We start from the raw sequence: 13,600 nt of genomic DNA on the forward strand, positions 1-13,600 counted from the left end.
TGACAAGTAAACGAATGTATTGGGTTAATAACTAGTAAGGAACGAACCCTAGCCCATAGTAATCGAAAATTTAAAAACGTAACCTATAGACGTTCTCAGCGTAGTAGAAAAAAATATACTGACCAATAAAAAGAACTCTTAATAAAAATGCTATTTAAACTAAAAAGAAAATTAAAAGAGCGTTGGCGTCATTACTTTGCAAAAATTGGTCTGAACTCCCTCTTTGCCCTGCCCACTTCGTGATTCTATTTATCTATGATTATATAAAGCTAGAGATAGTAACCTTTTAAGAGATTTTGTTAAATTTTAGGCCAAAAACTTGACTTTCATATGTGACCAAACCAGTCAAGGAAAAGAAAGAAAAAACCACTGAATACCTTATTTAGGCTTTGATTTTTGAATATAGGAATGTTTTTCTTGGAATTTAATTATTAAGTTTTCAGAGCTAGGTTACTATGCAGAATATAGGCTAGTGTATCTTTGCCCAGCCCTCTTTTGTTATTCTTGTGAATGCTGTAGTTTCTCTTAAATTTTAGGTCAGAAACGCAACCTTCGGAGATGGCTAAACCAGAATCAAGAAAAAGACCACATGAAGGCTATCAGCCACCGTCAAAACATGTTAAGACTGAAGCTGGCACACCAGCCCCGTCATCTAGTGGGCAGTTGTAAGTTATTTTTTTTCTTTTATTTTCTCTTGTAAACTCAGATGATTTTCTTCTTTTTTTCAAGAAAGTTTGAAAGTTTTTCTGAAAAGTTGTAAGAAATAATTTAAAGAATATAAATTAAATCATTAAGAAATACTACTACTACTAACAACTTACTGCAGCACCAAGCCGCCTGAGGCCAACACTGCTGTGAACGCTCTTTCCCTATCCCAATCTATCCAAGCTTACCTCTTTACAACCTCGCGGTAAAAATAAACTGTTAATTTATTCAACTAAGTATAATTTATTAAAAGATGAATTATGAAAAAAATCAACTAATAAATAAATGAAAAATAAAGTCATTGACGAACAATTTCACTAAAAGAAATTTAAGTTGGATAAGGTTGACAGCTTCAAATAAGTGATATAGGGTGATAGACCCTTTTAGAATATAGAAGCTTCAATTTCAGAACTTTGCTCTTTATATTAAATTGAGGATGATAAAAAGTAAAAATATAAAAGTAAAAGATAAAAAGATGATTGCATTTGACGGACCAAAAAAATCCATGAGTGTGGTTAAATAACTTTAAAATGCCGCTCTCAGAGCTAAACTTCTGCCATAGAGAACTTGTAATGTTGTAAACACAAGACCCGAAAAAATGGTGGCGTTCATTCATAGATGGTAACGTGGTGATGGGTTGGCACGCATAAAATAGACGTAACCTTCGCCTCCTACAAATCTGCATAGGAGATTTCATATTCACTTATTGATTGATTGATAAGCAGTAATTATTATTAGCTTACTCTGGTAATTTGCTCTGGTAATATATATAAAAATGAATAGCAATACCTTTAAACTTAATTTTCTATTAGTTACTCTGGTAATTTAATTTACTCTGTTAATTACGTTGTTGTAAATTACACTGTCTTAGTGTTTATTATTAGTTTACTCTGGTAATTTACTCTTGTAATTTAAATAGAAATGAACAGCAATACTTTCAAACTCAATTGAATATTATCATAGCATTTCCTATTAGACTCATGTTTACTCTGGTTATTTTCAGTTGTTTGTACAGCTTTTCACTGATAGATCAAATTCTCAAATTGAAGTTTTATACAACAAAATTTCTCAAAGTTCATTAATCGTCAATGCCCTTCGGAGGGAAAATGGGTAGACAATTCAAAAGACATTACCCTCCCGTTCCCTAATTTCGGTAAAATATCTATCTAATAATAAATACAACAACCTTCATTGCAAAGTAATTTTTCGTTTCTCTTCTATAATTTTAAGAATTAAATAAATTTTTCCCCAGATTGTTCTACGCTTGAATTTCCCAGCTTCTTTTGACCTACAAGTTTGACAAAGAACGATTTCAATTATGGGTCGTTTTCATTCACAATTCGGATCAACAAAATCTTTTTCCATCATTAAATTATGATTGTTGATCAACAATGTCGCCCCAGAACAGACTGTTAGTCAACAACGTTGGTCAGTAGCGTTGCCAGAAAGCGCCTATAAAGGGAATTTAATAATTGTCGGTTTCGTATCTTTAAAAATAGAATAGGTAAGTGTATAAAAAGAAAGAAAGAGAACTGGTGGAACCCCTTTTTTATGAGTTCAACTCATAAGAATTGCTTTAAATCAAGTTGTAAGATTTATGTCTATTGACTGGCTTACTGCAGTCGTGATTCTGTTTGGCTAGCATATCCTCTTTGTTATCATGTTCTGTTTTGGTTAGCGTGATCCTGTTAGGCTAGTATCCTGTTTAGTTAGCATATCCTGTTTGATGTCCTGTTTGGTTAGCATATCCTTCACTATATCACAATTTATTTTTTTTCTATTGTCAAATAAATGCCCTATTGTCAAAAAATATGCCCTATTGTCAAATAGGGCATATCATCCTGATAGTAACTAAAACTTTACTATATTCCATTTGAATTTGGCCCTTCGGGGCTTGTGATAACAATTGAACCTATCATATATGCCAATTTATTTGAGAGTAAAAAACAAAAAGAATTGGATTGACATCATTGGAAAAAAAACTGATACACTCTAATTTTTGTTTGTAAAGGTCGAAGATACGAAAATCAAAGCTGCACCTTTTTCTTCTTCTTTGGATTGTTGTGGAACGCCTTAGCATAATCTTATCATCGGAATCAAATTCCGGGTATGCTTCACCTATCAATTGCACTGATTAAGTCTAATGAAGTTTCATATAAAACTCAGTCAGAGACAACTCTGCAGCGTTGCCTTATTAAAGGGTCTTGTAGTATTTTTTTTTCGACCCTTGTATGAAAAAGAGTAGTCATAGAAACTTCAAAGGGTCTCCTTCTGTCAGAAATTGAAGGTTTTATTGCTCTTTTCAAGGGCTGAAAGTGAGTGGAGAGCAACCAGGTCCCCTCAATTGTTCTTTTTTGCTACCCAGACCCTCGTAACCCCCAAAACATCCGATCGAAATTCTGTACAAAATTGTCGAAAGATTTAATTTAAATACCTCCGGGGATGATATGGCTCCACTGCTCCTAGGGCAAGGGCTGTGGATTTTACATACTACCAATTATTTAAAGATGGATTTACAGTAGAACTAAGTCATGTTTTATTTTGGGTGTCCGATTGGCTCGAAACATTTCGGAGATGTTTCGTTGTGACAAGAGGAACTCACATTTTGATGGGAGGGGTAAAGGTGTTAGGGGGTCCGGAAAAAGGTCGAAAAGCTTGTTGTCCCGTGATTTACAGCCGTAAGTTCTTGGGCCAAAAGAAATCCCATCTAAAAAAGTTGTTCATGGGTGTGAGTCTCCTAAAAATCGGAGAGGTGGATAAAGTTAACTCGGTAGAATAATCTCCCTCATTCCAAGAGTTTTCAAACCGTTCATGGTAAGGAGCAATTGTAACGGTAAGCAATGAGCCACTCGGCCCAGTGGTAACCGAAACTAATTAACTGTCAATTAGTTAATTTTTTGATTGTCAAATTTGTCTTTGAATTTTAATTTTTGTTTCGGTTAATTGAAAACAAAATAGTTAATTAAATAGTTAATTAGTTGTTATAGCAGCATTATTTCCTGTACAACTGGGAATCTCAGTATATAGTTTTTTAATACTTCTGAAGCCATTGGCTGTCTCAGAATTGGCTGACCCAGCTCCAGTGTCTAAATTAGGATTTTCCCGATCAATCCTTGCTCAAACATGCTAGGGCTACTATCATTACGGAGGTTAGAAAGTATACTGGGTATTAGATCTGCGGCTTCCAAAAAAGTATGTTGGTCATTTGTAATGTCCACTTTTTATCCACTAAGGTCCACTTTGTGTCATTTTTCCAACTGACTCCCCGAAATCAGTGATCTGGTCAGATATTTAACTCGATTGTATAAAGGCCCATTCGCACTGAGATTTTACCAGGGTAGTATATAGGATTTTTTTTTGTGGGGGGGGGGGTTACAAAAGGACATTGTCGGGGAGGGGGGGGGTACAAAAAACGCATCAAAAGTTTATATTCAATTTTGTTACGTTTTTACAGGTCGGACAAACATTTCGGTGGGGAGAATTTTGTTCGAATCACAAACCCCTGATTCACAAAGGCCGGTTAATTAGAATAGATAGCTCTATTCAAAGTACTACAAAAAACTTTAGCGTAAAGAGCGAAGTATTGACGAGGGGGCGAATCCCCTCATATACGTAATAATTTCTGTTCGTTTTAAGTTTTAGTGTCGCTCCTTACTTTCAGTGAAACACAGCTGTTTTTTTATTTAATTTCTGATCGTTTTTAAATAATGCTGGGAAATCTGGTGTCCCCTTCATAAAAAGATCCCTTCCCCCAAGGAAATACCCTTCACAAAGCGATCCTCCCCTGGAGCCTCTACTTTGACCCTGACCCCCCACTAGAAAAAATTCCACCTCGCACCGCCTGTATACTTCCCAATAACCAATACTATATGTAAACAGTGGGCAAAGTTTATAACTTGCAGCCCTCCCCGCAGGGACAGTGGGGGGTTAAGTCATCCTCAAAGACATATTAATTAGATTTTCGACTATGCTGAACAAAATGGCTATCTTGAAATTTTGATTGGGTGACTTCGAGAAAAAAATGAGCGTGGGAGGGGGCCAAGTTGCCCTCCAATTTTTTGGTCACTTAAAAAGAGCACTAGAACTTTTAATTTCCATTTGAATGAGCCCTCTCACGATATTCTAGAACTACTGGATCGATACGATCATCCCTGGGAAAATAAAAAAAAAAAAAAAAAATAAATAAATAAAATAAACACGCATCCGTGATCTTTCTTCTGGTAAAAAATACAAAATTCTACATTTTTGTAGATAGAAACTTGAAAACTCTACTGTAGGATTCTCTGATACGCTGAATCTGATGGTGTCATTTTCATTAAAATTTAATGATTCTTAGGGGATGTTTCCCATTTTTTCCGAAAATAAGGCAAATTTTATCAGGCGCGTAACTTTTCAAAGGTAACACTAAAATAAATAAAATTTATATATATTTGAAATCAGCATAAAAATTTGATTCTACTGATGTATCTGCTGGTTATCAGAATTCTGAGTTTTGAGATTTGGTTACTATTGAGCCGGGTTGCTCCTTACTTACAGTTCGTTACCACGAACTGTTTGAAACATACATATACCGTTTCTTAGAAATATTGAATTTTAACTTTGGTTTATTTGACAAATAAGGAGGGAGACATGATTTAAATAGAGAGATGCAATGATAATGGAAGTCAGTTGGGGTGATAGCTTTGCTGAAGCTTGTTGCACGCTTATAGAATGTATCCTTGCTAACTTTTACTTGTATTATGTTAAATCATAGTAAAAGGGTGTATACCCCAATTCTTTAATGACATTATTAAATTATTTCAAGCAGGAGCATGTTAGCCTTACCATATTAGTTTGGACGCTTGCTTTTTTTTAATAATAATGAAATTTCACTTATAGCCATTACAAGAACAAGATTTGATCAACATTTCTGAAGTTGTGAATAACAAATATTGAATTTTTAATTATAATAAAATACATAATATTAATTAAATAAAATTCTCTTCTTTGCTAATAAACTCTTAGTTTTTCTATACTTGTGCTGTCTTGTTTATTTATTACGGTATTAGGATTTATCAAGATTTTATCAAGGTATCTCTCTCGATTGGTTCAATTCCTTCATCCGAGACTTAATCAGGGGTGGTTGGGTCTCATGGCTGAATTTGGACATGGAGTCATCGCCCTGAAGCCCTCCCCCCTAAAAACCTCATCGCTATCTAGTGTTTGGTGACACTTTGCATTATTTTTCCGTGTAATAGTAAGAATAATTCATGTAAATTGTGTAGTTGGTAAATTTAGTGTAGTAACAAGAAGCTGATCTCAGTTCCTGACAGAAAAACGGTTACAAAGCTTGAAAATATGCCAAGTGTTGCCCAACGCTAGATGTCGTCGATGTTTTTCCCCGACACTAGCGCCAGTTTTTACCCTCGAATTACTCATACTCTTTGACTTGAGTCACAAATAAAGTCCAGGATATAGTATTTAAATGATGTTTTTTTAATTTAGTGCTGAAATTATGTTGCTCAAGTTTTTCACTTTTTCTAGTACTGAAGGTTTGAATGAAGAGACTTTAAGAAGGTACCTTTCTCGAAAGCCGATGACCGCAGTAGACTTGCTTTCAGTATTTCGAAGGAAGACTCAAGGGAAAAGTAAGGAGGATCTAGTCGCTGCTATTACAGAACTCCTCAAGAAAGTAGACCCCAAGAAGACGAAACATCAAGGTAAAACCTAGTTTTCTTTGAAGTAACTGTGATGACCTGGGACTAAGAAAAATTCATTTGGCTGATTCCTTATAAAGTCGTAACCAAATCTTTTTGTTGCGTCAGTTTTATAATAACTGAAAATTTTGTGCTTTTTATATTCAAATTCTGAAATTAAATGAATTATGATTAATTTTCATCAGATCTTATTTTTGCATGTTGAAAAGGTAATTAACTGTTGTGGTATTGACTTAAATTTGATGTCAATTTCACTGGTCGTGAGCTTTGTAGCCGTTAACACGGTGATTTATGGCCGACGCCAAGGAAACAAAAGATTAACCAAAATTATTAACATTAAAACATTAACCAAAACTATTATTAGAAAGTGATTGTGGTAATCGAGGGTGTATCCAGGATCCTTGTTCGAGGGAGCGGGGGGAAGGGGGCTTATACCAAAAAACTTTTAAAACGCATAAGAGTTTTTATTTGCATTTCTGTTACGTTTTTATGAGTCGGACAAAAATTTCAGGGGGGATCAAACCCAGTAACTCCCCTCCCCGTGGATACGGCCGTGCTGGTAACCTAAAATTAAAAATAATATGTCTGTTGATTGATAAGGAGGCTCTAACACACAGTTTCGTTGCGTCATTTTTATAATAATTAAAAATTTGTCATTTTATCTTTATATTTGGGTTTTAAATAAATTTTCGCTCCAATTTCATCAAATATGGTTTTTGTATAAGAAAAATACTGGAAAAGTAATTAAGTGTTTTGATGGTGATTTAAATAGTTTATGGGCTGATTTTTTGTGTCAGTTTTATTGGTTGTAAGCTTTGTAGCCGTTAAAATTTTGGTTTATGACAGACGCCAGGGAAATAACACATCAAGCAACATTCTATTACACTTGAAAGTAACTCTTATAGCCTTGAATTAAAGAAGAATATGCTTGTTGACTCATCAGGAGGCTGTAACAAATAGTTTTGTTGTGTCATTTTTGTGATAATTAGAAATTTGCGGTTATTATATTGATATTTTGAAATTAAATAAATTATCATTTTATTTTTATCAAATTTTTCTTTTGTATCGGAAAATATTGCAAAGGCAGTAATTGTTACGGTGATGCTTTGACTAATTCATAAGATAAAATTTTACGGCAAGTTCATCTGCTATGAACTTTTTAGCTCGTTCACTGGGCGTCAATAAACCAATTAATCTGTTCATAAAGGTAATAAAATATCCCACCTAGCTTTGATAAAGGGCCTTTATGATCCTCAGAAAAAAGTTTAACTGTGCTAAGTTTTCCCTAAAGTCAACAGAGATACATAGTAGCAGGAAAACTGGCAAGATTTTCGAATGGGAAAAACGTGCCATTTTGGTACATATAGTCTTCCTTTGAAAATTAAGATAAATTAACTGAATATCCTGAATTAAAGTAGAGAAATTCAATGAAAGCCATGTCTGTTTCTTTTAGGAAAAGTTTCATAAATGCAAGTGAAATACGTAATGTGCAGCTTATAGTATAAAAACTAAGTAGAAAGGAACCTCAGTTCGTTCCAGTGAAAATCAAACTAACGACATCTAACCTTGAAAAATCATGTAGTCAACTAAATTGTGAAATCCTAACTAAATATTATATTGTAATCAAACAGTTCGTGGTAACGAACTGTAAGTAAGGAGCGACACGGCTCAATGGTAACCGAAACTCTAGAAAACGGGTTATTGATACCAATAGATATATCAAAAGAATCAGATTTCAATGCTGATTTCAAATATATAACTTTCATCAAGTTTAGTGCTACCCATCAAAAGTTACGCGTCTGAGAAAATTTGGCTGATTTTCAAAAAAAGGGGGAAAGACCCCCTAAAAAATATAGAACCTTAATGAAAATCACACCATCATATTCAGCGTATAAGAGAGCCCTACTGTAGAGGTTTCAAGCTCCTATCTACAAAAATGTGGAATTTTGCATTTTTTGCCAGAATAAAGGTCACGGGTGCGTGTTTATTTTGTTTTTTGTTTGTTTTTTTTTTTGTTTTTTTTTTTCCCAGGGGTGCTAGTATCGAACCACTGGTCCAAAAAAATAGTTGGAGGGCTCATTGGAATGGAAATTAAAAGTTATATTTCCCTTTTTAAGTTACCAAAAAAAATGGAGGGCGACTAGGCCCCCTCCCACGCTTATTTTTTTCCCAAAGTCACCCGATCAAAATTTTGAGATAGCCATTTTGTTCAGCATGGTCGAAAATATGATAAATATGCATTTAAGGGTGACTTAATCCCCCTAAGTTCCCAGAGGGAGGGCTAAAAGTTATGAACTTTACCCAATTTTAACATATAGTATTGGTTATTGGGAAGTTTACAGATGTTTTCAGGAGGTTTTTTTTTGGTAGTGGGAGGGAAGGGTGGGTTGCTGATTATGTTGGAGGATCCGTTCATGAAGGAAGTTTTCATGGGGGTAGGGAAATTTCCATGAAGGGGGCGCCGGACTTGCCAGCATTATTTATTGTTTATTGGGAAGTATACAATCATTTTCAGGAAGGATTTTTTCTGGAGGGGGGGGGGCTAGAGGAGGGGGTTACTCTGGAGAATATTTCTGTGGAGGATGTTTCTTTGGGGTAAGGGACATTTCTATGAAGGGGGCGCCGGATTTCCAAGCATTATTTAAGAAACGATCAGAAATTAAATAAAAAAAACAAGTTTTTTCAGCTGAAATGTAAGAAGGAATATTAGAACTTAAAACGAACAGAAATTATAACGTATGTGAGGGGGTTCTCCCCCAAGTCAGTAAATCGCTTTTTAAGCGACAGTTTTTTTTTTATGTTCTTTAAAAAGATCTATATATTATAATTAAACAGCCTTTTTGATTCCAGGGTTTATGAATCAAATTTCTTTTTAAATTTTAACGTAAAGAGCGTGGTATTGACTACGGGGAGAACCCCTTCATATAAGTAATAACATATACGTAATAAAAAAAACAATAAAAAAACAAGCGATACGGCTCAATAGTAATCGAAACTTTTAAAAACGGAATTTCGATGTCAATAAATGTATCAAAAGAATGTATTTATAATGCTGATCCTAAATATATAAATTTTATTAAGTTTAGTATTACTCATCAAAGGCTACGAGCCTGAGAAAATTTACTCGATTTTTTAAAGAGGGGGAAACATCCCCTACAAGTGAAAGAATTTTAATGAAAATCACACCGTCAGATTCAGCGTATCAGAAAACCCTATTACATAGGTTTCAAGCTCATATCTGCAAAAATCTGCAACTTTGTATTTTTTGCCAGAAGAAAAATATACGAATATAGAAGTTAGTTACTTAATTTAATTTTTAAAGAAATAAATTTAGAAAAAGAAAATTAAAATTTTTATTAAAATAAAAGATGAATTAACTAAAAAACTATAAGAAATTAAATAAAAAAAAACAAGTTTTTTAAACTGAAAGTAAGGAGCGACATTAAAACTTAAAACGAATAGAAATTATTCCGTATATGAAAGGGGTTGTCCCCTCCCTCAATGCCTCGCTCTTTACGCTAAAGTTTTACTCTGTCTCCCAACTTTGTTTTTTAAACCAATAAAAAACTTTAGCGTAAAGAGCGAGGCGTTGAGGAGGGGACAGCCCCTTTCATATACGGAATAATTTCTGTTCGTTTTAAGTTTTAATGTCGCTCCTTACTATCAGTTTAAAAAACTTGTTTTTTTTTATTTAATTTTCTTAACTAAGGCTTATTTTGTGCTGTTACATTACATTAAGGCGATGGTAAAATAGCCACTGTTGCCAAAAGTGCGCAGAAATTTAGTGAAAGCCACATCTGTTTCTTTTAGACAAAGTTTGATAAATGCAAGTGAATTGTGTAATGTGTAGCTTATAGTATAAAAACATAAAAGAAATGAAGCTCAATTCGTTCAAAGAAAAACAAACTAACGACGTCGAATGTAAACTTACAAAATCATGTAGTCAATTAAATTGTTAAATCCTAACTATTATGATTGTAATCCTAAATTGTAATATTATATTTCTATTGTTCTTAATTACGTCTTACTGTATACTGTTACATTACATTAAGGTGATGGTAAAATAGCCTCTGTTGCCAAAGATGTGCAAAGCCTGTACCTACTCTTGACTATTCTATAATCCAAAGTTGCAGCCCGATTTCCACCCTCACATTCTTTCTCCCTACCAAGACAGCTTATAGACTAAATATCATACTACACTAACTAGAAAGAATGCCAGTAGACTTTGAATTCAAGAGAATTTCGACTCGGCAAAACAAGCTATCCTAATTGCTTTCTTTTATTGCCATTTAAACTATCGATTTTTTTTTGCTTGGTGTTTTCTTTTATCTTATTCTGCTGACCTTGAAACAGCACTTTGTGTTTTAGACTGTAATCCCCTTTTCATTGTACTAGAATGCACGGCGACGGTTGGTAAGTAAGGGCAGATAAAACCTTTCCGCTGGTCTACTAAATTATGTTTGTGTTCTAGTTTTTGTTAGTTCGTTATTATTAGTAGAGAAGCTTTATTCCTTTTGTTGTGAAATGAGTAGGTTTTTTCCGACTCCTCTCTTTGCCTTCTCCCCTTTCCCGATCTTTGTATCCATTGCTTCTGTGATATTTCCTTCTTTCAAAAATACCCTTGCTCATTAGTTTGAATGATTTTATTTTTTGCGTTATTTTGATTATGAATGTGAACTCATTGTAGCTTTGTTATAGCTAGAAAATTTGGCGCCAATTTGGGAGAGGGGTATTTTCCAGCCCCTGGATTTTTTGCCCCCCGCCCCCAGGTTTCTAAAAAGGCTTTTTTTTTATTTCATTGGAAAATGCTGTTTTTTTGCTTTCAATGAAAAAAAAAGAGAAACAAATTTTTCAACCGTTAGTCATTATTAGCAACACAAAAACATTTTCTATAGTTAAGAAAATCTTGCGTCTTATGTATTTAATTTTTTTCTTTTTCTTGCGTTAATAAAACAGTTTTAAAATAAATGAAGATGACAGTAAGTCCCGTTGCTTTGTATTTACATCCCAAATGAACCTTAAATTATATAGAATGATGAAAATTTACAATTTTGAGAGGGGTTACTAAAAATGTTAAAGCTTGGCAGTTTATTTTTCTGTAGATAGTTTATTTGTTACTTTCTCTTTTTCAAAAATTTCCAAAAATTCGAAGACATCTCACTTGACAAACAAGAAGGATCTTCTGCCGTTGCCGACCACTTTGGCTTTTTATAGTGAAGACCCATAAGACTTAAATATTTTATTATTATTATTTTTTTACAGAGGTATTTCAAATGAAAGGAATGGTTGTATGATTCTTGGAGGGTGCTCATTCGATGGGAAGTTGAAAATTCTAGCGCCCTTTTTAAAACTCAAAAGTGACCGTAGGGCAAATAGCCCCCCCCCCTAACCTCTTTTCCCCAAATGCATCCGATCAAAATTTTGAGATAGCCATTTTGTTCAAAATAGTCCAAAAGGACAAATAACTATGCTTCCGAGTTTGACATCCCCCCCGAAACCCGCAGTGCAAAAGCTGCAAGTTATGCAAGATGATCATTGTTTAAATATACGGTTTTTATGGAAGGAGTTGTTGTATAAATTTTGGAGGAAGCTCATGCGATTGCTAATAGGAAGTTCTAGTTCCTTTTTTTAAGAATCAAAAGTGATTGCTCCCGAGTTTGACGAAATCCCCCCCCCCCCAAACCTGTAAAGAAAGGGCTGTAAGCTATGCAAGTTGTTTATAGTTAATATATAAGGTTTTAACAAAAGGGGTGGTCATATAAACTTTGTAGGAGACTCATTCGGTTGAAAGCTTTAATGTCCTTTTTAAGAGTCAAAAACGATCAGACGGCAACCAGCCCCCCCCCCCCCACGCCCTTTTCCCCCTAATAAATTATATAAAAATTTTGAAATAGCCATTTTGTTCAAAACAGTTCAAAGGTCAAATAACTGTGCCTCCAGGGTCGACCCCCCCCCAGCCTCATGGGCAAGGTTTATAAGTTGTCAAGTTGCCCATTGCTAACATGTAAGGATTTTTATTGAAAAGAGGGCATGTTTGATCTTGGGTCTCCAAAGAGGTTTAGGGTATTGAAGTGAAACTTTAAGGAAATATTGAGAGGGACACCGAAAACAATCAAAACACTATGTGCTTGCTGGTTGTGAAAAAGGGAATATCTGTAATATCCAAAGAATTACTGAGGGTATTAAGTTCAATTTTTCAAGGTATGTTGAGGAGATATTGGAGAGCAGCCAGCCTACACCCCTCCTTGTCTTATTTAGGTGCCCCTTCTGCTCAGCTGATCAAAATTTTGTAATCGTTATTTTGTTCAAATCAGTCCAAATATTTAATAGCAATACTTTCAGGGATGCCATACACCCTACAGCCCCGCGGTAAGGATTGTAAATTATGCAATTTACCCATTGTTTACATGCAAGATGAATCATTAACAAAAGGGAAAATATTTGATCCTGGGTGCAAGGCCGTACCCAGAGGGGGGGGTTGAACCGTCCCCGAAATGTTTGTCTGACTCGTAAAAACGTAACAAAAATGGATATAAACAAATTTTGTATGCGTTTCTTGAAGTTCTCTTTATGTAAACCCCCCCCCCCTCCCCCAATTTTTTTTTATTAAAACCCCCTGCAAAAAAAGTTCTGGGTACGTTTTTGCCTGGGTGAATCCAAAAAGACTACAGGTAATAAGATGAAACTTTAAAGAATGTTCAGGGGTATTTTGTACTAAATCAAAAGGCACTATATGCATCCAGCTTATCAAAGAGGGGGATCTGCAGTATTTTAAGAATGGCTGAGGGTTTTTAACTAGAAACTTTCCGGCATGTTGAGAAGGACGTTGAAAAGTGTACAGCCCCCCCCCCCCCATCCTCAACTTTTTTGGTATTCGGTAAAATTTTCACTGAAGGCGAAAATTTCGGCATAAATTTTGCAAAATCGGCAGAAATTTTGCAAAATTCCTGATTTCTGCAGAAAATTTTGCAAAAATCAGGTAGCAATTCGTTAAAATTTGCGAAGTTTGCCCCCACCCCCCCACCCCAATGAAAAGAGGATCGGGACACTCGTGCCCAGAGGCACTTTATATCAGAAGATTCATCTTATAAACTACAAAAGTGATTCAAAAGCGATGGGAGGTCAACTAGTCCCACCCTTCAAACACCCTCATTTACCCAAGTGTATCCAATAAAAATTTTGAGAAAGCCAGTTTATTC

The 13,600-nt window shown here is 34.8% G+C and overlaps 1 protein-coding gene across 1 annotated transcript in view; it reads left to right on the forward strand.

Annotated features, from left to right (window-relative positions):
• TfIIFalpha (transcription factor IIFalpha) overlaps positions 1-7,289 on the forward strand; it is a 64,457-nt gene extending 57,168 nt beyond the window's left edge. Inside the window, exons 8-9 of the mRNA XM_089092034.1 lie at positions 537-665; positions 6,229-7,289. Of these exons, the coding sequence (XP_088948160.1) occupies positions 537-665; positions 6,229-6,415 (316 nt within the window). The 3' untranslated portion in view covers positions 6,416-7,289. The remainder of the gene's footprint in view (positions 1-536; positions 666-6,228) is intronic.
• Positions 7,290-13,600: the final 6,311 nt, after the last annotated feature.

Source organism: Artemia sp. Qi Xiang Cuo, chromosome 7 (assembly GCF_049724085.1).
Source record: "Artemia sp. Qi Xiang Cuo chromosome 7, ASM4972408v1, whole genome shotgun sequence".
In the NCBI taxonomy this organism is placed as follows: Eukaryota; Metazoa; Arthropoda; class Branchiopoda; order Anostraca; family Artemiidae; genus Artemia; species Artemia sp. Qi Xiang Cuo.